This window comes from Melospiza georgiana, chromosome 1 (genome assembly GCF_028018845.1).
Source record: "Melospiza georgiana isolate bMelGeo1 chromosome 1, bMelGeo1.pri, whole genome shotgun sequence".
In the NCBI taxonomy this organism is placed as follows: domain Eukaryota; kingdom Metazoa; phylum Chordata; class Aves; order Passeriformes; family Passerellidae; genus Melospiza; species Melospiza georgiana.
The window spans coordinates 61,014,581-61,038,425 of record NC_080430.1 but is presented as its reverse complement, the minus strand read 5'-3'; the positions used below and the strand labels follow the sequence as shown (position 1 = coordinate 61,038,425).

Below are 23,845 nucleotides of genomic sequence, written 5' to 3'. Positions count from 1 at the left end.
ATGCTAGTTCTAAGTAAATGCATTGCTAAGCAAAGTCTACTTGGTCCTGTCATTTGTCTCTTCTATTCTTAGGCTTTCTGAAGTCTGGAACTTTTCCATGACTACTTTTAGCTTTAAAGACACTTCTATTTTTATTTCCTAAACCCAGCTGTGCACTCTTGGCCTCATTCAGCTTCAGATCTGAACTAAGAGGGCCATTCACATCATCTGCTGAGCCCACAAAGTAAAAGAACCAGACCTTTGAAGGGAGAAATGCATGGCAAATATTTTTCAGTCTCTTTCATACTTTTATTGCCTGTTCTTCATTGCTGTGCCAGCTGGATATTATATTTTTTTTTCTGTTTTGACCACACTGACCTACCTCACAAAAATGAGGAGCTAATTACAGAAAACCTTTATCAAGTCATGCTTGTTTTCAGTTGAACCCTAACCTGGCTATTGCTAAAATGCGGCACTACAAAGATGTAGTGGGATTCCTGTGAATTGGTTGGCTGTATAATGCTTGCTCCTCTGCATTTCCAGCTGCTTCTTTATCCTTGCAAGCTCTTCACTATGAATAGGACTCTATGGCTTTGTTCAAGATAACTGGGCACAAGCAGACAGAGCCACTTCTACTGCCTCTGGGGGAAAATACTGCTGCATGAGAGAGAAGCTTTTGTAGCTCTTCTGGAAGGAGGGAAAACCAGGAAGACTATGGCTGTTATCAGAAGTAAAAATGCAAAAATATTACAGCTCTAGCTACTACTACTACCTAGCCTTAAAGGAAAGAATATTTATTATCAACAAATAAACAGGTAAGAAGCACCAATTGTTCCTTATTACTTATGCAATAGAACAAAAAGGCTGTATGGTTGAAGCTAGTGGCTACATACAAAAGCAAACTCTATCTACATGCATAATATTGTTCAACTTGTTTATCTAGAAGCTTTCTAGACCAGTAATACTGTTAGGACACTCAAGCTTTGCAAAATGTGCTTGATTTTTCTTTCTACAACAAGGACTACCTGCAAGAGTAGGAAAAAATAAGGCTGTACAGAGAAGCTACAATTATGGGAAGCAGGTAGCAACGCGGAGGTTTGCTTTGATGCCAGAATTTCACCTCAGAGATTAACACACCCTCTCAAATGAGGTGGGGAAGGTCAAGAAGGAGAACAATTAAGTTTATTACGAAAGATTCTAAGTGGTAGGCTTACAGCAACTGAAGTAATTCCCAGCTCAGAAATTTTTTGTGCATGAAGACACATATTTGGCATATGTAATTACTCAAAGTAATTGACTAAGGTAATTTATTGCCTAACAGTGACACGCTCCTAACCATACAGGCACAGTGAAATGAAAACCTCTTCATTTACATCAGGCAACAGTTTCAGCATCCAGAAGAAAGACACCTCTCTAATAGATGCACTGGGAGCTTTTTTACACTGTGCAGCCAAAAGCCAGGGATGACCTAGATGCTGGTGCTGCAAGAGGCACCATGCGACTCTTGCTGATGCCTTTGATGTTGTCTCGCTGGGCATTGCAGTGCAAGGAACTTCAACCACCACGGTATTTTTACCACTCCATTACACAAAACTAATTGCACGGGAGAAAAGGAAGGAAACCTTAAAAAAAAATAAAATTGTACGACCTCTTAAGATCAAACCTCGGCATCCTTATTTAGTTACTGCCGCGCGGAACGACGCTTTCTCCAGCAAACACAGCCCTGGCAGGGAAGGGCTGCCCGCGGAGCGCTGCGGGCGGGGCCGTGCGCACCGTGCCCGCCCCGCCGCGCCCACGGAGCCGGAGCCGATGGCGGCCTCGGAGCCGCCGGGGGCCGCGGAGCTGCCGCAGCTGGTGAGCGGGGCCGGGCGGGTGTCCTGCTGGGGGTGCCGTGCGGCCGGGCCCTGCCTTCTGCTTCCCCGCTGTTCATTTTCCCCCTTCCCCCCCAGGCGGAAAATCTGCTCTGCCGGCTGCAGGAGAATTTTGAGGCTCTGACGGAGAAGCTGACGCTGAGAAATATCCTCTTTGGAACGTGGGATGCCGCGGCTGGGCCCGAGATCCCGCGGCTGGGCCCCCTGCGCGCTGATGGGTGCGGGCGGGCTCTTTGCTTCTAACAGCGGGGTGGGCTTCTCCCGTAAACATCAAATTAGCCCAGGATGTGGGCCGGTGTAAACGCCTGTGACGTACAGGCACCTCACTTACCCCCGCCCCAGCCTCTTTACAGATCACTTTTTCTAGGAAGGGAACCCTAAAAAGTGTTTCACTACAAGTACCACGGTAGTCTCTGTGCAGCAATTCTGGCTTTCAAGTAAAATAAACATCGAATTATATGTAAAGATTCCGAAGGTGCATTTAAAAAAGCATCCTTCTCCAAAAATGCAACTCAAACGAGCCACGGTTTAAAAGCAGCTGTTGGCCTGAGCATGACAAGGTGAGCCCTCAAAAGAAGAAAATCCGACCTGAAGGGCCTCTGAGCTGTCTTATTACATGTGCTTACAGAAACTACCTCTGCTTTCTGAAGCTTTTTTTTTTTTTTTTTTTTTTTTTTTTGCAAGAAGCGGCTACTTCCTGAATAATGTTTGAGTAGCACTCATATTCTAATTCTGTAGGTTACCTGTATGGTATCACCTAAAAGAGTTCCTCAGAAAGAAAACAATCACACAGTTCACTCATGAGTATTTGCAAAGGCATTTGATACTAAGAATTTGAATGCTTATCTGTTGTAAGAGAATGAGTGATTGTATTCTAACAATACCACCTTGTGCATGCTTCATCTTATATTAAACATGAACAAGTAAAAGACTGACACATCTGGAAGAAAGATGCTTGTTCTTCTTACAGAAGAAAAAACTTGTAAACCCTTACTTACAGAAGTTATCTTTAACTTTTTACTGGAAGAAATGGGCGAGCGCATCAATGACCTTGAGAAGCGTGTTGCTGACCTGATGACAGAGGCTGGGGTAGAAAACAGTGATGAAGAATTGGGAGTAAAGACACTTAATTAAGTTTTTCTGTGGTTTATGCATTTCCATTTAGTTTTGAGTGGTGGGCGAGTAATGGTGTTTACACATTTAGGGTACCTGAATTTTCTTGGATTTGAAAGTGTACTTTTAAAAAAACATATTTAATATACCTTGGATTTTTTTTTTGCCAAGAGATAAAGAACGTGACCACTTTTACAAAACAAAAACTGCATCTTACTGCCTCTATTCCAGCTGAGTGCAATATACAAGGGGGCAGTTCTAACTCACCCCAAGTGTGTAAACCGAGGCTGTCCATTCATAGGGAAATGTGTGTGGCTTGAAGTGTTGCTGGCCGTGACTCCTGCCCCTCAGGTATGCTGACCTAGCTGAGGATGCTCGCTGGTGTCAATTTATGTACCTCTGCTTTTAAACCTGCTACAGCTTCCCATTGTGGCTTGGAGCACACCCCTCACACACACTCACCACAAACACAGCAGTAAGCTATAGTCAATCACTTCATAATATAAAATGATACTACGTATCAGGATTGTGTTCTGGATTTTATATCTGTCTCATGCACATGCCGGCCCCCTCCCTGATGATGGCTGACTCTGTGCTCTCAGTATTTGTGGGGCAGCACTGCTTCCGTGTGCTGTGGATGCAAGTGATGTTGTCTTCCTCTTGTTGCACACTTTCCTGATTCAAATTGAGACACATGAATTCCTCTTGTCATTGGAACTTCTTAGGCAGTGAAAGACATGAATGTCTGTCAATATTCTGAAGTAATTTAGGTATCTATTAATTCTGATGCCTTTTGCGCAAGGTATGCAGTAATTTTCAGAAATGCAGAAAGACAATCCACACAGATGTATTTAACGGTACAGAGAGAGATATCTTCCTGTCTCCATGCTGAATCACATTCATGAATAAATCATTAACCTACTTATTCACTGTATCTGTGCAGCACTGAAATGAGGATGTGTTTGAGGAAGACTAAGGTAGAACAGCATAGCACTGACTCTGACATTTTCCAGTCTAGAGTCACGCTGACAAAAAATGTTAAGGGAAAACAAATGTATTTGTATCATGTCATAACAGAATCTTGGAAAAAAAATTAAACTATTGTCCCAGGAAAAAATAGAAAGCTGGCTTTGTTCATCTAAGTGGGGACACTATTTCCTGGAGCTGAAAAAGAACTGTTAGTTTCAGAGAAGGCAAAGCCACCGTTTTGGATAGAAAACTATAATCTATAGAGTGAACTTATCCAATCACAAATGTTTTCAATGAATGAAAATGTATTTATTTTAATATTAAAAGAGTAAGATTTGTTGCCTTTTTAACTTATATGTTCTTAAAATAAGCCATTCTGTACTAAAAAAAATGGCAGTATTTGTAGGCTACAACTGCTCAGTTGTTACTCTTTGCACAAGCCCACACAAAGCTGTGCACACCAGTGCAGGTAACATCACCCAGGTATTTACATTGTGACAATTTCAATTCTTTAATGTTAGCTTAGCTGTTTTGATGAAAATAGTTTATTTTATTTAAAGACCTGGAAATAGATGAGGAATTCTAGTTACCAGGCATGTCCAGAAGAAGAAATTGGTAGTCAGAAAACAGGACATCTGCACTAAATTTAAGGTGGTTGTATACCAAAACATAGGTACTCTGCAGGGAAGATTTAGTTTGAAATGTAATGGGAACCTTTTACCAGAAATGCAGAAACTGAAGCATTGCCAGGTTAGCAAAATACCTCAGCTAATGAGGGAGAAATGCTTCTATTACAGCCTTCATTAAGATCAAGAAATCATTCCAGTTAAGGCTTTAATCAGCGTAGACTTGCACATACTGTCAGACTGGGGGGAGAGGTTGGTGTGCTGGAGGACAGGCTGGGGAAGTGGGCCAACAGGACCTTGCTGAAGTTCAAAATGGCAAGCTGGGCAGGTGTGAGGGGCTGGCTGGCACTGCTTTGCAGGAAAGGATCTGGAGGAAAGGTTGGCTGAGTGGGCAGGGTGCCCAGGTATGAGCACAAAGTAGGGCCAGCAAGTCATTCCTCCTCCATTCACCCGCTGGAACACCACACCCACAATATTCTGTCAGTTTGGGGGCTGCCCATTCAAGAGATGCAGTGGTGTGAGGGAGGTGAAACAGCCACCAAGATGGAGTGGGCTACAGCAGATACAAGGTTGGAGAGAAATCTCTTAGTCCAGCCTAAAGAAAGGACTGTGGCTTTTTGCTGCCAACCATGACCCCACGGCAGAGCACGGGGAACAGACTCTTGTTGAAAGTGTTGTACACCAGGGTTACTCAACACAAGCTGAAACATGGAAAATTCCAGCTAGGTGCAAGGAACATCTTTTGCACCTATGAAGGTGCTCAAACAGCAGAACGGGACTTCCAGAAAGGCTGAAGAGTCTCCATCCTTAGAGAACATGGAATCATCAAGGCTGGAAGGCATTTTGAAGATCATCTAGTCCAACCAGCTCAACACTGGACACGATCCTGTACAACCTGACCATGTGGAACCTACTGTGACTGGGAGGCTGACATTCCCTTCCAACATAAATTATTCCAAATCAATAACCACTCTAAACCAGATTAACTTCAGCAGAAATTGAGACGCTTTTGTTTTACTTTCTTCACCCTTTCTAAATCCTCTACAACACACTTGGTAGTAGAAATAATTCTTTGGCTTCTAACAAACCAGGTTTCTTCTTTCTGGAGAAGGGAGCTAGCCTGGTTTGGTTTTAATTAATCCTGTAAATATGCATGTATCAGTTTAAAAAACAAAAAAGCCCCCACACAACATCAACTCCATTACCATAAAAGTTGTCAGAAATGCAAATGGAAATTTCAAAAGCTATGCCACAGTGGAATCCAATCCGAGTCTCCCAAGTACATGTGCATTTTGGTATACTGTTAGGCAAACTGGACGTCAAGTGACAGCATGGCTTTTGGTTTCTTTGGCTGCTGTCTGCAGCCAGTTCCAGAAGTGCAATGCACTTTGGCACTGCAGAATTCACCAAGTGCTTCAAAGTGAGTGCCCAGCCACCATGGAAAAGGAGTCTGGCACCACAAGTCCATTAGGCTGATGGGGGTGTGGTGGTGAGCACAGTCACAGGAGATGTTTTCTGAGTTCTGTTAAATACTAATAAATGCACCTTGTTTTAGTCACATTTTTAGTGGATACAGGGGACTAGTATGATACGCAAGGAAATCCCAACAGAAGTCCCAACAGACTTGCACCCAATGCACCCATCTCTACTCACTGTCAAATTTCATTAGATGAAAAAAAATCAAGGTGAATAAGTGGAACTCACTTTATTCTTTAAAAACACTATAGTATAGTTTTCCTAGATATTTGTGTAATAAAAGCAAATGAAACAATTTAAAATGCTTTTTCTGCAAACAGGCTTTTTGTGTACAAAAATATGTAATACCAAAAGGAAAACAAAGGAGTCTTTAAAAAAGAAAACCCCAAAATTCAGCTACAATATTACTGCAGTAATATTCAAGATAGTTCCAGGCTTTAAGTTTTCTGTTTCTCAAACAGAACTCAAATATTTTAAATCATTCAAATTATGCTCAATATTCAAGGACTTGTAGGTTTTTTTTTCTTTTAATATACATTTATGTACACACATACACAGGAATAAGTGTAACTGGACATAGGATTATGAGAAAAGGCAGCCCAAAGAAACATCAATATCTGTATTTAGTGGAATAATCTTTCGGTGATACCACCAAACCTCGACCTTTGCGGGCTCCTCTATAAACAGTTTCTATAATGTCAATCATCTCCTGCTTATCTTCCATTGCCCAGTTGATCTTGTTGTTATTACCTGTACCTAAATCAATCATGATGTGTTTGTTCCTTTAAACGGGAAGAACAAAAAAACAGGTTAATATGGCATTATAATTCAGAAAGAAATCTTATACCCTACCCCAAATGCTTTGTAGGATCAAAACATAACATAACATAAACAGGCTTGCAAAACAATCATTACTCCTCTCACTTAAACTGAGAATTTTTAAAGGAAGAATAAGAACTCCTAAGATGCCCCAAAACAGTTACTCAGTGCAATTATCCTTCAGCATATTCCTTATTGTTTGTATTTCTTTCCCACTACTGTCTATCTCCAGAGAGACTTCCATGCTTGTCAGTAGAACATTTTATCTCATCAATGTAGAAACCTTAACTCCAGAAAAACCTTATTACCTTTGATTTATCTTGAAAGCAAGTTTGGCAAGCTTGACTGCTATGTTACTACAGTATTCTCTAATACTACAGTATTCTCTACAGGAAGTTTGAAATTTAAAACTAAGAAAAATGGATAATAAACCCGGTTTTCCCTATCATTAATTCACACTCTATTATCAAACATTGTTACCAGGCTAATTGGAAAACAAGCCATTTTCCTATAAAATCAGTTTATTCTTCTGTAGAGCAATGTAAATATAGGCATCAGTGTGCTATTATGCATTTGGAAATGATCTGCTGAGACACTGCATTTGACAAAGAAAGTTTAAATGAGTTACATTCCAGAACCATCACATACCTGAAGAAAAACATGACGGTACAGGGATCATACAACTCGTACATCTTGTTGAAGTCTGGTACTTCAGTGATGTCCACAAGATAAATAACAGCAAAGTTTTTAACCTAAACAGAAGAAAACAGGAAATACAAAAGCTATATTTATTACCAATTAAAAGGCATAAGCTTTCATTATTGTAACATCTATTTTCCAAATTATTAAGTCATAAAATCAGAATAAACAGCCTTGCTTTTGTTGTTAATCACAACAACCAATTAACATGGAAAATATTTTTCAATATAGCTCAGAAGCTCATTTCATATCCAGTGTAAACTGGAAAGATACTATGCTAAATCAACATCCAGAGAAACAAATGCCCTTTATATAGAGCTGAGAACTCACAGTGACATGCACAGCTCTAAAGAAGCAGAATACTTGCTTTGTGCAAGCCAAGCTGACACATTTTGCCTGTCATCAACTGCTTACAGACTTCAGAAAATTAATGATCTACAGTGCCCTGGTGCCTGCCTCCAAGCATTCTTCCCCCTCTAAAACATACAATTTGTGTAAAATTGTAAACTTATAATTTAATTTAAAAACTAGTAGCTTTTGCTGAGAGGTGCAAAGCTAAAATTTAAAAGTGCAATTGCTAAAGAAGTAAGACCTTCATGAGAAGCTCATGTCTGGACAATTCTGGTAAAACTGGCTTTCATTTTGCAGAGTTACTCAGATGCAAAAGAATCCCTCCGCTGTAGTGTCACAGACAATGCCTTCATTTCTGCAAGAAAACCATGGCACATTTTTGTTTCCTTGATGTAGCATACTTGTAATTAAGTGGAATTAGGGGAAATTTTGGTTTCTAAACTCAGCTCATAAGTGCACAGTAGAAATTAACACACTCACACACATTACATTCTAAGTCAGAACACACAAACTGTAAGGTATATTATCAAATGCTTTTGCACTACACCAGGAGCCCACAATTGTGTCTCCCCATCCTCAGTTACCTGCTAACACAATTTTGGTCCCTCCCATTTGGCCGCCCAGAATTACCAGCCTGAGGTTGACACACATGGTCTAAAATCTATGACGAACGCACTCTTCGTGACAGTACTTCCCACTTGTTAATTTTTTGCTATCAAAAGTCTGGAAATGCTATGATGAGTATAAAATCTGCCTGATGGAACAATATTTTATTTTAGTTCACAGAGCAGGATTAGTTTGTATGAGAAAAATATTGTGTAGCTTGTATGTAGACATCCTAGCAGGCACTTTACTGAGAAAGTATGGAAATGGTTATTTACATAAAATAACCCTCAGAAGCACAGAGTAAATAAATTTTTATGGACTTCTGCTTCAAGACAGTTTCAAAGTTATAAAAAATAATCACACTTCAAGAATGCATGTAAGCATTACTAGCAAAGAAAGTAAAAGCTCTTCTAGAGAGAAGCAGCATTTAAAGTCTTTACTGCGCTTTTATGGAGCCAGTTATAGTCCTAGGTTCAGTCAACATTCCAATGAAAACATCCCTATGTTCTAAACCAGGCAAGAGGTAAAGCCTTGTAAACTAAAACAGTCACAATATCAAACTCTCTGAAGGGATCCTTCACACCCATTTCAATTTTACATTAAAGACTTCTAAGAACCTTAATGGGATATTGAAAGGCAGCACAATTTAGCTGAGAAGTGACTGAGGCTAGTCCCTGGTGAGCCCTGGCAGGCAGTTGTGGGGTGGTTGATCCTTTTTTTAGAAAACAAAACACCTGAGGAGCCATTTTCATTTTATCCTATCATTACTTCTTCCACCCTGCTGGCATTTTTAGCAAAAACGCCTTCACTATGTGGGGGAATTTCTACAACACGCTCAGCAATTTTGACAGAGCACACCATCTCTGAACAATTAATTAATTTGGAGCTTGCAAAATTATTTTAATAAAATATTCTTGGGACCTGTTTTGTTCAGTGACAGATTAGTCCAAGGAGATTTACATGTTGCACCAGAATACCACTCCATAAGCACTCCTAAACCAAAATTTTACTTTCAAGAACTCTGTACTCCAGATAGTACTAGAACAAAAAAAAACTTTTTAAAGTCAGTTTGATACTATATGCATTTAATTTAGTTGAGTTGTTGCAGAACCAGAAATGCATGTCACTAGCAGTGCTCATCAACAGCCTAGAATTTCATACAAGAGAAACAGACTATAAAAGTCTTAGTTTGTTACATAAATCTTACTGAAAAGGAGTGGATCACTCAAATCCCCTTTGCAGAGCACATGTGCAAGTCATCACCAGGACCCAGGCATCCAAGACATTAATTAAATCTTCCTTCTCTGACCTACTTTCATAGAAGTGAAACTGATGAGAGTCACCTGCTGAAAAGCTCACATTAAGTCTGAAGCAGAGCTTAAAGCTGGACTCAAATTTTAATTCAAAACTTGAAAAGCTGCTCTGTTCTTTACCCCTCGCTTTCCTAATTTCAAATTTGGCATGATCACCACTCCAAAACAAGCTAGCTTACAAGCACATTGAATGAGGGTGTGCTCTGTTGAGTTTGGACACCGGCTGCCAAGGACAGCAGCAGGAAATAGGAATTCAGGCCTAAGGAGGGATGAGACAAACACATGGAGAGGGTGATGCAGAAGAACTGCAGGCCTATGGAATGTTTAGGGGCTGGGCAATTTAATGTGCCAGGCTGGGCAAGCTGGTCACCAAGAGGCATTTCATTTCAACACAAGACAAGCCTTGCAGAGACTCAGATATCTGTCTCTTTTTGCACAGTACTGACCAGTTTTAGAGCCTGAACAAGCAGCTCCTGTCTCAGACACAATATTGGAGCCAAGACAGCAGCAGTACAGAGCAACATCTGAGCCAGCTTCACACGCAGCCAGCTCTAATTCACAAAAAAGCTGTGATTTAAGCAAAACCAGGGGAAGTATTTATGGATTCAGACCAGACTGCTGTGGATGTGCACGGTTTGTGGAGACAAACCAAAGGCTGACCTCCCTCTGCTGGGATGTGAATCCATTGCTCAGACAGAGATGTCCATTGAAAACCGACATTCCTGTACAAAACCAGCTTTGCTACCCTGTCAAGGCAGTGGTTGCTGACAAGTTTTCTACCTGATTTGTGAGTTGTAACTGAGGATACAGTATGAGCACCTCAGAACAAGAATAAAATACAACTCTAAACATGCAAATCCAAGTAAATACAAGCAGTTGCAGTAGTTACAAGGGGGACTACACTGAATTTGTTAATATAAATCAAAATTTTATGGTAGAGACAATATGAAAAAAACCTTGTAGTATTTTAGAAGTTAAATACATAATACCACAAGTTTTCTCTGAAGTGCTTAACCTCATAACATACACTAAATACAGTAAATTTGTTGCAGTAAGTCAACTGCTTTCTGAAGAAAAAATCAAAACTCTAGTGAGACACCTCCTTCAGGGCAGCACCTCACTTGTGCAACAACTGAAGATAAAAACATTTTCAGAGACAGATATTAACTACTTCTGACACTCCTGACTTCCCCTACCTCTCTTTCAATTCAAAACTCTCTCTGCCTTACCAGGCTGTTGGAGCTGCTGTTCCATGGGGACAGAGCAGAGTAGGAGACACAAGTCAAACAGCAGCACAGATTCAAAACTGTGTGACCTGTTTTCATAGGTTGGGCTGCAGTTTTGCCCCTTCTCCCCAGTGATGGTAGTTTCACAGATCAGCCCCATCAATCCACGTGGCTGAAGATGCACGTAGAAAACCCAAAATTACATTACTGCCTGGCCACTGAAATCTTTACACTGAATGGCTCAAGACTATAAGGCAGAGGAATCTGCAGGACTTTAAACATCAGATAAAGATTCTGTATCCTGTCTTCACATACTTGCTAGTAAACAGGAAACACAGATGTAGGAAAATTCATTTGCCATGGGACTCATTTGTCCTCTGAAGTTCCCCTCCCTGACTTCTTTAATTAACAACATCCTTCTGAAAAATAAGTAAATTCATTCCTACAACATGAGGTTGACACTATGATTAATGCCCAGGATGACTGACAAAAATCGTGAAGTTTCTTAAAATTTCTGTCAGAGGTAAGTAATGCTCCTGTTTTTTCAGTTGTTAAGATTTCAGCTGCCTTTGAAAAGCAAACCTTATAGCCCAAATATCTAAGGAAATCTGGAACAAGATCCAAGATTCCACCTTCTCATCTTTCTAATCAGTTTCTAGACAGTGTTTTTTTCTGTTTAGAAGAACAAAATACTGCTTTACAGTCAAGAAACTTGCAGGAAAAAAATACAGGAACAGAGACTAGCATTTGCAACAAATGACTTGAACTGAAGGTAGCTGGCAGACTTGCATTACTGAACTGAACAGAGCAAGTACAAACTTGAAAGTCTGTACTGGTGATATTTATTTGAACTTTTTTCTTGCTAATTATGCTGTAAGTTTAGGTGATAAATTTCTAGGGGGAAAGAGAAAGATATTGTACTGCCAAGAGCAGCACTTACAGCTAATTTTGAATACTACAGACATCAGTAAATGGATTAACTTCGCTCAGCTTTTAACTACAAACACCAATAGCTAACATACCTATATGCTTTTTTCACAGCTATCTCTTTCCCTGCCCCACATTCTTTTCCTCTCTCACTTTTCATGTAACCTTAGCAGAAATGCAGAGGCACAACTAATGTTCGAGGAAAACCCACAGCTATTCACACTTCTGATTATGGTTAAATAAATGCACAACATTTGAAAAATCCTCCCTAAACCCAAACTGATCCAATACAACAGTTACCTCATTTACACTATTCCCTCATAAATAAATAATTTCTTAAACAAGGTGCATTAATTTAGCAAACCAATCCCTGTATTTCAGGGGATAGGTTTATAATTATGAGTTCCCTTTAAAGAAAAGAAAAAAGTATATTTTTAGAAGAGGTCATTAAGACAAAATTTGTGAAACTCAATTCTTGCTTCAATCAATGTTTGATTGAAACCCTGACAAAGCAAAAAAAAAATCCAACATCTTACAATTATGATTTGTTTTGACATTCAGTGAAACTTTGCTTCTTTTTCATATAACACAAGGGGAAAAACTCAGTCAGCTGCAAGGGGAGTACATTTCAGTGAAAATAATCTACTTTGTACTTTCACATAGCATTCTAGTTTCTCTTTCCACAAAAGCTGAAAAGAAAACCCTGTTCTCCTATCATAAAATACAGATAAATATTACTGCTACCCAAAAATATGCTGCTGTCTAAAAGAATATTGCCCCAGGGTAACAAATGTAAAATATGGCCACATTGCCTTCACACGTAGCCTGCAATTATAACCCATTAACATTATGTATTATTCTCTAGAATAAACACCTGGACAATTGGAACTTTTACTCACTCTTTAAAACAGCAGAGATCCAAATATGGCTTGTAAGCAAGAGGATGAGGTAGGATCTCCCCCTTTAATTTGCCATTTCTGCAGAGGGAGATTTTTAAATAAGAAGTTACTTTGTTCTTTCTTCCCCCAGTCACCCCTAGCTGCCAACAGGTCTGCCAAATTTCCAAGCATCCTGCCACCAGTCCATACTAACAGTATCTGAGCATAACACTCCCACCAGGCTGAATACAAAACAACGGTATTAAAACATGTCACAACTCTTTCCTACATTCTAATACTGCATTCTTAACCCCTGGCTGTGGGTATAGATCTTTAATTGTGGGGATTTTCAAGACACAAGTTATTTAAGAAAACTTCAGAAGGCAAAGTAAACCACAAAAACAACTCCATGTCAATCTATGCAGCATGCACAGAACTTTCTATTAAGGCAGCAAGTTCTGGATGCTCCATTCCTGGCAGCGTTCAAGGCCAGGCTGGATGAGGCCTTGAGCAACCTGTGCAGGACAGCAAGAGAGTTGGAATGAGATAATCTTTAAGGTCCCTTCCAAACCAAACCATTCTGTGATTTCTATGATAGCTGACACCTTTTCCTACCCAAGTTACCATTTCTGATTCAGATATTTTTGTTTCTTCCTTCATGTGGTTCAGTTAAAGAGCTGTCAATATTCGACATCTATCATGTGGCAAAATCTTTAGCAAATATAAGAAAAGGTAAATTGTAGCTGATTGTGTATCCTAACAGTCTAATTTTTCCTGTCTACGTGTCTTTCTTAAGTAAGTGATCGTCTATTTATAATCATTCAGTTTCCATCTGAAAACAGCTGTGGGGTTTGGCTCTTAAAATTTAATTCAGTCCATGCAATTCAGCAGAATGCTACTGGTGTCCATGGATAACATCATTGGCAGATTAATGTTGCTGATAGATTAATCAGAATTATATGAGTGACGGATTAATCAATACCATCCTGCACATTTTAGTGTCTCACCATTTTTAAGAGCCAAAGTGAAAGTAACTTTTCAAGCTATTCAGATGAAAATCTAAAGGTACTTTTCCAGTGTGAAGCGAGAGTGCTGCGTTACCTGGAGCCGCAGCAGCCCTAGCACCGAGCACTGTTTCTGCCTGAACGCCGATGCTCCCTCGGTGACGGGTTATTGACTGGCAGCACCCTCCATTTCCGAACACCTGCGACGCTCTTTTCACCCTCCCCCAAAATACTGCAAACATCAGAGCACTCTTTAGGAGACATTCGTGAAAGTGAAACCACACAACTTTCCCGCTGCCTCCTAAAGCTGGAATACCTGTGCAGAACCCCGGTTACAAGCTGCCCCAGGCTCCGAGCAAGCCATGGGGAACACTGAGCTCAGAAAGAGCGGAAAGATCCCGTTTACCTTCTCGGCAATGCTGTACAGGACCTCATCCATCTTCATGCACGTGGGGTCCCAGTCGTGTCCGAAGCGGATGACCACGACCCGGTCCTCCTCCGACAGGATGGCCTGGTCCACCTGCCACCCATTGTGCAAGTGCGGCAGCATGTACGACATCCTGGCGGCCGGCTGGGGAGCCTGCGGGACGACAGGGATGCCCATGCAGCTGACAGCCCGAGCCCTCCCCGGGCCCTCCCGGGGCGCCGGCGGGCACCGAGCGCCAGCAGGGAGCCCCCCCCGGCCCGCCCATCCCGGCGCGGCCCGTCCCCAGCGCACCCCGCGGGCGTCCTCCCTCAGAGACGCGGAGCGGCGGCAGCGCCGGCACGGGCGGGAAGCGGAAGGGCGGGCACGGGAACGCGCATTTCCGGCAGAGCGCGGGTGGGACTGGCGCGCTCCCGACGGGAGGAGAGCTCGCCGCCGGACGGGCGGGCACGGGCTGGGCAGGGACGCCCGCGTCCTCCCTCGCAGGTGGGATGTGGAGCCGTGCCGAGGGGATCGGTGACGCCGGCCAGCACGGGGAGGGTGAAACAGAGGTGATCAGAGCCCAGATCTCCTACTCTCTGCTGCTGACCGCTCTGATGTTGTACATTCCCTGTAACCTCCATGGGATTTGATCAGAGATATGCTCAGAGAAGCTGTGGATGCCCCATTCCTTGAAGAGTTCAAGGCCAGGTTGGACGGGGCTCTGAGCAGCCTGGTGAGGCGAAAGGTGTCCGTGCCCATGGCAGAGGGCTGGGTCCAGGTGCTCTTTAAGGTCCCTTCCAGCCCAGCAATTCCGTGGTTCTGTGCTCTGGCATCTCCTGGCTGTGGGAGGTTTTCTCAGTGTATTCACCCACAGCAAAGACGATTTTCATGCCCAGCCACTCCCAGACCCGCGCTGGGGTTCCGTGGGCGCTTCCATGGCTCCGGTGATCCAAGTGCCGTACGGGAGCACTCTGGGCAAACGCTCCAGTGGAAGTGGTCAGCAGCAAAACCAGCACATTCCAGCATTGGCTTCCAGAATCGAGCTGGCCATTGGCATAGGCCATCCCAGACAATCTGTTTCCTTAATTCCACAGCAGACACTCATTTGAAAGGTTAGCTTGCAGCAGGCAGGGACAAAAGCATAGTCTCCACTATAAAAAAATGCCCACAAACTGCAGCCAGGGCCGTGGGGAACAATTTCAATTGGTGGCAAATAACTTTGCCCCATACTTGCTGAGCTCTCCAAAAGCTATCCCAGTCCTCGTCTTGCCTTATCACCTTTTTAGGACGTCCGGGGAGGGGAGAAGGAGCGGGAGAGGGCGGGGAGAAGGAGAGGCAGCCCGGTCCGGCTGCCGACAGGGGCGGAGGCAGCGGGGCCGGTGATCCCCGTCCGGAGCTTCCCTGGAAATCGCAGCCCCGGGGCCCGCGGTGCCCGGGAAGGGTTAAGGAAGCGGGGCTGGGCAGAAGCGGGTGTGCCCGGCCCCGAGCAGGAGCCGTGAGCTCCCGGCTCTCCCAGCTGCCGCGGGATCCAGCTGTGGAAGGCGCGTCGCCGGAAAGAAACCAGCCCTGGTCAGTGCTTTGTGGTTGTCGCTGAGGTGTAATTAGTCTTCTTCTTTAGAGAAGTTAGTCGGAGGAATTGATCCTGGATAATGCAGGCTGCTAATTTTAATTGAAAACTGGGCTAGGAAAAATTACATCGTTTATTTTGCTATGATTTGTTTAAGTCCAAGGTGATACAGCAGTGCCAGTCAGCAAATCTGCGAGTGAGTGAAACTCCGCTGGAGGAGTGAGTCAAGCTCCACAGATGAAATAAGGTCAATTTCAGTTAGCGCTGAAGTTAATACTTAAACGTATTTGCCCCTTTGTCTTAATCTAAGTCATATTTTCAAAGTTTTCTCTGCAATGGCAGGACCAGAACTTAGTACAGTTACCTTATATAAATGATTTACTACGATTATGACTGTTTACCTATATGGAAGCATATAGTATTATGTAAATACAAAAGGAGAAGAGACAACTTTAAAAAAAAGGAACTTGTTGATAATGCAGATGGAACTAGTCCAAAACCAAAATTGTCATATCCTTGACAGGTGTTACATTTAGCACACTGGACAAGACATCTGATAACTGAATAATTATGTTCAGGAGCAAAGCATCGAGTCTGTCAACACTGATTCCCTTGATGTTTGGCCAGTCAAATTTGGCTTACAAATTTTTTCATCCAGTTACTGCTTCTCATGGACTTTGCTGTCACAGAAGTGTAATTTACAAACAGAGGTACAGGATGCACCAACTTAGTGCTGGAAGACGAACAATAGACACTGGGACCAAGGTTGGTATCTGGAGAGCCCCCTTCCTTCTGTGAGGTTCCTTTAAGTCTTTTTAGTTTCCTGCTATCAGTGTGATTTTTTAAGATTGTACCTGGGGCGAGCAGAACACCAGTTGTTGGGCCAGTGCTGCAGGCAGTGAATGGGTCACACATGCATCAAACACAGCTGGAATGGAATGTGGCCGGCTCAGTATGCCCACACTCGTTGAGAGATCCATCAACATGCCACTAGCCTGCTTCTAGTGCACAGGTTTGTTTATAACTAGACCTTCCTCATGGGTCACCTTTCTGCTTCTGAAGTGTAGGGAGTGCTTCCAAAGTGAAAGCAAGTCTGGCTCTGCCCATCATGTGTGGTGTATTGTAATAGGGCAGGAGTTAGTGATGAAAGCAAATGGAGTAATACGGTGCTGCCTCACTGGCATCTACCAGTCACTTGATCATGTCTGGTGCCCAGTTTTCCCTGCTTAACAGCAAAAGCTTAGCTGCCCTCCAGGTTTACCAGGTTTATTCTGATAATTCATGAAGCTGGACAATGCCATCACAATATGACATCTACTCCTCTTTTATTCTATGCATCATTCATTCTGCAACACAAATCTAGTTTATCCTAGTAATGTTGTGTGATACTCTTTAAGAAATGCAGACTACACTTGGGGAAATTTGCACAGTTTTGACATCTACATGTGGCTGACAACTTCAGCTGGCAAAAAAAAAAGATGAGATATATATAAAAACATGGTCTTCCTTTGCAATTTGGCTGCACTGTTCACCTCATTGCTTTGTTTGCAGCAGTTGAGAACCAGATAGTATTATCAGAGACATTGTGGTGAACTGCAGACCTCTCCTAGCATGGAGGCCCCTTCAAGCCCATGTCCAGCAGCAGACTGAAACTGCAGCAGAAATGCACATCAAGGCCAGGATAAAAGAGCGGTACTGGTGCCAAGATTGTAACCATATAATAGATGTGGTTGGGATAAGTCTGAGTTTGCTCAGGACAAGGGTAAACATGGCTGACAAAAAACTTCCAACTTACATTGACACCTTTTTGTCACAGGTTTGAGTTCTGATTACTCACAGAAGGCTTTTGTGAGAGGAGTGAAGCATCAGGACACAGCTGGCCAGCATTGTGTGCCCAGAATAAATCAGCATACTGTTGTGGAAAATTGTTCTGATTCAGGTAGCAAAACATCAGGTTTCTTGGATACAAGCCTAGGAGATAGAATGGGATGGAGATCAAAAGTCAGTAGAGCACAGCAAAAAGAACTGTAGGAAATTAGGCACAGCTATTGTTAAGATATGCAGGAAATCTTCAACTACCACTTTTGCCAATAGGAGCTCTAATTAGGTGTTTGGTTGTATGTGGAGCCCCTATCTTATTACAGAGTGCATTTGCTGGAGTGCTGTAGAGAGGACTGGGCTCAAAACTTTCAGGGCAGAGGAAAGTTCTAGCATGAAGGACTGTGTTATCAGTGGTATCTCCTCTAGTGCTCTTCCTCACTGGTTCAGCATGTAGGTGTGCTAAATTTTGCATGAGGTAAGTTCAGGTACAGATCTGAATATTTAAAACACTGAAGGCAAGCAGTCTAACAGCTATCCAAGGGTGGCCCTTCATTGTGCAAATTTGTTAGACATAAACCATCCTTGACAGATGTCAGAACCATCTGGGCCTCAGTGCCATCCTACATTGCCTCTGGCTTCACCAACCATAACCAACAGGCAAGAAACTTTGATTAAATTTCTAGCAGCCTCTGTTTCATAGCACTGCTTATAGAAGGCATTGGTGAGTAAGCTACTGGAAAAGCTACTAGTTTTGTATTAAATCAGTATTGATTCCGGAGCAAAATGAAACTCTTTGAGAAGAACAGCTTGTAGGACTGGATTTGGATGTAAGAGTGTGGATATTCCTTGGTGTTATAGTCTAAATCAGCACTTGATAAAAGTACTTGGAATTTGTCTGATGTACCACACTAGTACCAAGTGCCTGTGGATTAAAAGCACTATTGAGTTCCATCAGTTTCCTGATCTATACATGTGAATTTAAATGATAACTTTTAAAGGAACATCATTGCTCCTTTCAGAGTGTTCTCCTAAACAAAGGAGTATTTCTTCTATTCCTCTGTTTCAGGTCATGGCAGAAGGAGAGTTGCCATCTGTTTTGATCCTGGATATAGGAGGAACTCATGGCGTGCTAGAAGACCTTGCAGCACTTTTGAAGAAACACTTTCACCTTATCACCATGAAGGAATTTCTTGGAAACAAAGAGGAAATGAGAAAAAAAATCCAATCCATTTTTGTGTTTGAGTGCAGGCCAACTATTGACCGTGAGCTTCTAGAAAGCCTGCCTAATTTAAAGGTGATTGCAAACTCTGGGGTTGGAGTGGATCACTTAGACTTGAAAATGATCTCGAGCTTTGGTGTGAAAGTGACCAACACCCCGCACGCTGTGGCAGACCCAACAGCAGACATAGGAATGGCCTTGATGCTGGCCTCTGCCAGAAGACTAGTGGAAGGTAGTGTTTTAAATTTTCTTGGTCCTAGCTACTTCTTTGGCACACCTCGCTTTTGCTGTGAGAGAGATGATCTTTCTGAATCAATGTTTGGGATGCTTTTACAGGGAAAATTTTCAGAGGTCTTAACTTTCAGAGGCATCTACTTCTCCTATGTCTTACTGCTTTTTAGGGCAACAGTGACAAGAGTAAGGCTTTTGTCTAAATTTTGCGCTTAAAAGTCTTGTGATATCCTGTTTGGAATAATGTCTGGGGCTTCATTCTTCTCTGGCTGTTCACTGAGTGGGTTGTTTACAGCTGTGAAAACTGAATACAGAGTGCATCCAAACTGAATGCCATCACTTTCCATTTCCCCTTGAAAGAAGCATTAGGAGCTGCAGGAAGATACAGAGCATTAGTGGCCACATCTCCAACTCCAGAGCAGTAATTAGTATAAATTCTTCTTTTTCCTACCTCTGTGATCAGTTTGTCTAAACCAGTGGGTTGTATTTCCTGAAGAGCATCAGCATTATTTTTGAAATAGATGATAATCCTTTTGACAAAGCTGTTATAAGTTGTGCCAGCAGCATTAGTCTGTGTCCCTAAAAGCAGGTTCTTTCCCCACTCCCTTGCTGAGCAATGCTTTTCTGAGGAAGGAAGGTGTCAGTAGAGACCTTCACAAGAAGCCGCCTCCCTCTTCAGGGACTCATGGTCGTCTTGTCACTGCTGCTCCACCCTTGAGCATGAAATAACATCTCTTTCCCAGTAATGTTTTCTCACTACTGTATCTTTTTGAATCTCAAGTTCTTTGTGTAAAAGGTCACTGAGATCCCTGGCTGAGCTGGAATTTGAAACCTTCACCCCTACTCAAGGAATGAGAATGGTTGAGTTGTGATCCAGGAGAGAAATGGTGAGATTTACCCCAGTTGAAAAGAAGTGAAGTCAGTGCTTGCAGGTGGTTTCAAAGAAGCTATTTTTGAACTTCCAAGAAAACACACCATCTGTGGAAAAGTTAATTCCCCAAGGAGTTACTCCTTCTAGCACAGTACCCAGCCAGGATCCCACTGTGTTACACAGGCTTCAGGCCTGGGTGCAGGAATTGGCCCTATCCAGGCCCTTATATAAACTGGTCAAAATCAACAAAAGTGTTTTGTAAGGGGTGCTCCAGAGCCCCACTGCTGTAATGGTGATGAACCTTTTCCTTCCCCCAGGCCTCCATTTATGGCTGATTAGTACCCTTTCAACCTGTATTTCCACACAGGCTGCCACATTGCCGTGTCTCCAGACACAAAGTATTTTGCTGTTGACTGGCTGGGAGTGGAAGTAACCAGAGCGACACTTGGGATCATTGGGATGGGCAGCATTGGATACAAAGTGGCTCAGAGAGCCAGAGCCTTCAACATGAGGATCCTGTACCATAACAGGAACCGGAGGTAAAGGTTTCTGCATTTCTGGTTTCTGCAGTTAATTGTCCATGAGGCAGTGACGGAAGCCACAGCTCTGCTCTGTCCTCAGCCTTCCTGTGCACTTGTGGCAGTTGTAAGCAGTGTGACAAGCACCATTGTGCCACCACTTCCTCACTTTGGGTCCCTCCTGCTCCCTTCAGGAAGCCATTCCCCCTGCACTTGCCCTGTCCTGGTTAGCCACTACCAGTTTGAAACAAGGACTGTGTAAGCATTTGGGAGATGTTGTCTAAGCAAACCAGGTCTTGTGCCCTCATGGTGTTCCCTGTCCTGTCAGACTCTTCTTCAGGCTTCTGGCAGCATCCCTGTTCCTCCCAGCCAGTCTCTTCACCCTAGACAGAACTCTCATCACACTGGCACCAATGACAAAGGCCTTCATTTCTCATGGATCTCTAGTTCCCTTTCTTTCATACTTCATTTCTTTTTAATCACAAGTTCTAACTGGCATGTCAGACAAGGAAAGGCTCCACAGGAATTGGCATGGACACAGGAGAGAAGAGCAGGGTCTGGCTGCATCCCCAGCCTCCTAACCTGATCTTGCCTGTGTGCTGTGCTTTCACATATACATCACTCCTTCAGTGTCCCACCACTCCTATAGCCTCTTGCTCCCTCTAGCCCACATCCTTTCTGCATCCATTCTACCAACTGAGCCTATCAATGCCTTATCCTTTGTATTGGTCTCAAACCTCTCAGTTTCTGTGCTTTCTGGAACTCTCCTAGGGCTGGCTGTTTGTTAAACTCGGGTAGAAATAGTTGTTTCAATTTGGGGATTTGTGCATTTTTTCGTCAGAAGAAAGGAGGATGAAGAGGCTGTTGGTGCCCACTACTGTGCAAAGATGGAAGACTTGCTGCAGCAATCTGACTTTGTTATGTTGGTTGTGAACCTGACTCCTGAGACTCACAAACTGATTGGGAAAAAGGAGCTGGGGCTGATGAAACCCACAGCTACTCTTATAAACATCAGCCGAGGTAGGAGGATCTGAAATCACTCCAGATTGTGGCTCCACACTTAAGGTCATGTTTTGTCTGATTGTGTTGATATTTCCCTCTCCAACCTCAGTCTGTGACATCCCTCTGTTGTTTGAGTCATGAAGTAGCTGGCAGTCTACAAATGTGTGACTTACATGGATCATATGCTATGTCTTCAAAGGCCCTGTGGAAATTAGGGATGCTCAGCAGATGGTTGGTTCTCTTTGGCCTTATTCTAGAGACAGAGGGTTTTAGTGGAAATAACCGAAAGGTTTATCATCAGTGAGGGAGAATGGGGTACAAGGGAAAATATTAAGTAACATTTGGAACAGCAATGTAGAAAGGAAGCCTCACATGGGATGACAGCTCTGTTGGCACTGAATGAGCATATGAGAGAGATTATCAGTAAACAAAGCAGAGATAAAAGAGTGGAAAATCTGCAGAGATTAAATTATTTGTCTGTAATAATACAGGAAGTGTCAAATGAGGAAAAGACTGAAACTGGTCTCATCCCAGGAAAAATCTTATGCAGTGGACCATAATCATCCTATAATTAAAGGTTAAGAAATAAAATCTTTGATTTGTTTGGTTAATAATTATTAAAAAGGCATTCTATTTTCTATGAAGATAAAGATCCTCTAGTTTTTCTCACTTGATTCTGGAGACCTTCCCTCCCCCCCCCCCCCCCCCCCAATAGGTAAAAATGTATTCATTAACTCATCAGGATATCAAGATTTAATTCCAATGCAGGTGCAGTTATTGATCAAGATGCATTGGTTGAAGCTCTCCAGAATAAGGTTATTAGGGCTGCAGCTCTGGACGTGACATACCCTGAGCCTCTGCCAAGGTAAAGAAACTTCTTTCCCAGTCTGTTAATCTGAAATGTTTTAAACAGTGTTCAAAGTGTGCTCATAATTTTGCACTCCACGGGGAGACTCATTGTGTTAGGGCAAAACCTCAGACTGTCTTGCACAATCATAAATAAACAACAAGTTATTCCCCTTTCCCACCTCTGATGGGTCTTTGCCAGCCTGGCTCATGGGCCAGGCAATGAGCAAGATGGATGGAGAAGAAGAAGAAATGTGTAAGCAAGCATCCCCCAGCTTCGTGCTCATTCTGTGCTTTGGTCTGAATGTGCTGTTGCTGAGGTTCAGTTCTTCACAACTAGCATGGGATAGCAGCAGAGTAAGTTCCTTGTGTAACACATTCTGTTCCTTCCATTTCTTCCAGAGATCATCCCTTATTAAACCTGAGTAACGTGATCGTAACCCCGCACATTGGAACCGCAACAGTCCAGGCCATCCGTATGATGGCAGAAGAAGCAATAGCAAACATGCTGGCTGTTCTCAATGACCAGCCCATTCCAAGTGAAGTGTTTCCCAAATGATGAGTGCCAGATGATGCCACTAAATTTCCTGTGTACTGGAAAGCACTATTTCTTACCACTTTTCAGCTGAATAAAAAAGTAACCTGTTCCTGCACTGCTCATCATGATGCTGCAAAACTGTCAGACTTGATCTGTTCTGTTACTTACAATTTGTGAAAAATGCCAATCACTTGTTCCAAATTTTTAAAAGTTTAATAGTAATAAAATGGTTATAAAAATAGTAATGCAAATTAGAGCAATAAGAATTTGGACAATCAGAGTTAGGACAATAAAGGACAACAAAAGCAAAGAATTATGAATGTTTGGATGCTTTCCTCTTGAAAGCATGGCTCCCTAACAAAGGATTAACCCTTAAAAGCAATAGCCTGTTGCATATCCATATGTCTCATACATGATGCATACATTCCTTTCAAATGAGAGATTTCTCTGGTTACTGTTAACTTCCCCCCCCTTAATCCTGTTGGCACCTCAAAGACAAGAAGGAGGTAGTAGAAAGTGTGTATTTTCAGATAAGGAGGCAATAATTCTTCTCTTGGAGATTTAGGTGTCTTGTTGCTGTTATCACTGTGCGAAGAATTTCTCGAGCTAGTTAGAAAAAGTATCTTATATCACATAGTTTTTATTTTAATACTATGTTATAGCCTAAAACTATATTTAACACACTACTGGAAAGGATTAATATAGTATAAATTTTTAACATAACACATAAAATACCCATTTTAATATTTGTGAAAAGCCAATCGCAAAATACACATTTTTCACACCATTAAAAAAATAAAGTGGAACTAATAAAAGAAATTTGTTTGAACATTTTAACTGAGCAGTAATGCATTTTGATATCTTCAGTCTATTTCGGTGAATAGCAACGTTCTGTTCCCAGTTTTTGCTGCTACATAATGATAAGCAAGTGCATCTGGCAATTTGTGTAACACTCTCCAATCTGTTGAA

At 42.4% G+C, this 23,845-nt stretch overlaps 3 protein-coding genes across 4 annotated transcripts; 2 read left to right on the top strand and 1 right to left on the bottom strand.

Annotated features, from left to right (window-relative positions):
• The first annotated feature begins 1,788 nt into the window (after positions 1-1,788).
• HSBP1L1 (heat shock factor binding protein 1 like 1) lies at positions 1,789-4,286 on the top strand. Its single transcript, XM_058029413.1, is given in 5 exon segments — positions 1,789-1,833; positions 1,929-1,995; positions 2,872-2,966; positions 3,195-3,207; positions 3,210-4,286. Coding segments are annotated over 5 exon segments (294 nt in total). The 3' UTR covers positions 3,284-4,286.
• Positions 4,287-6,248: 1,962 nt separating this feature from the next.
• TXNL4A (thioredoxin like 4A) lies at positions 6,249-14,639 on the bottom strand. Of its 2 annotated transcripts, none has more exons than XM_058036980.1 (4): positions 14,576-14,639; positions 14,264-14,437; positions 7,502-7,605; positions 6,249-6,816 (listed from the first exon to the last, which is right to left on the bottom strand). In XM_058036980.1, exons 2-4 carry the CDS (start codon positions 14,414-14,416, stop codon positions 6,645-6,647), a joined length of 429 nt encoding a protein of 142 aa, XP_057892963.1. In that variant the 5' UTR covers positions 14,417-14,437; positions 14,576-14,639; the 3' UTR covers positions 6,249-6,644. The 2 variants fall into 2 exon arrangements, with proteins under 2 accessions (XP_057892963.1, XP_057892972.1); XM_058036989.1 differs by lacking the exon at positions 14,576-14,639 and adding an exon at positions 12,875-12,952 and having other exon boundaries at positions 14,264-14,351.
• LOC131091090 (probable 2-ketogluconate reductase) lies at positions 14,633-23,651 on the top strand. Its single transcript, XM_058036968.1, has 6 exons — positions 14,633-14,767; positions 18,718-19,102; positions 20,340-20,511; positions 21,332-21,510; positions 22,261-22,357; positions 22,741-23,651. Exons 2-6 carry the CDS (start codon positions 18,721-18,723, stop codon positions 22,895-22,897), a joined length of 987 nt encoding a protein of 328 aa, XP_057892951.1. The 5' UTR covers positions 14,633-14,767; positions 18,718-18,720; the 3' UTR covers positions 22,898-23,651.
• The last annotated feature ends 194 nt before the right edge of the window (positions 23,652-23,845 follow it).

Coding starts and splice junctions, on each gene's coding strand:
- TXNL4A (XM_058036980.1), bottom strand. CDS start 14,416: ATGTCGTACATGCTGCCGCACTTGCACAATGGGTGGCAGGTGGACCAG. Junction 7,606..14,263: donor TGTACAGCATTGCCGAGAAG/GTAAACGGGATC, acceptor TCTTCTGTTTAG/GTTAAAAACTTTGCTGTTAT. Junction 6,817..7,501: donor ACCGTCATGTTTTTCTTCAG/GTATGTGATGGT, acceptor TCCCGTTTAAAG/GAACAAACACATCATGATTG.
- LOC131091090 (XM_058036968.1), top strand. CDS start 18,721: ATGGCAGAAGGAGAGTTGCCATCTGTTTTGATCCTGGATATAGGAGGA. Junction 19,103..20,339: donor TGCCAGAAGACTAGTGGAAG/GTAGTGTTTTAA, acceptor ATTTCCACACAG/GCTGCCACATTGCCGTGTCT. Junction 22,358..22,740: donor TACCCTGAGCCTCTGCCAAG/GTAAAGAAACTT, acceptor CATTTCTTCCAG/AGATCATCCCTTATTAAACC.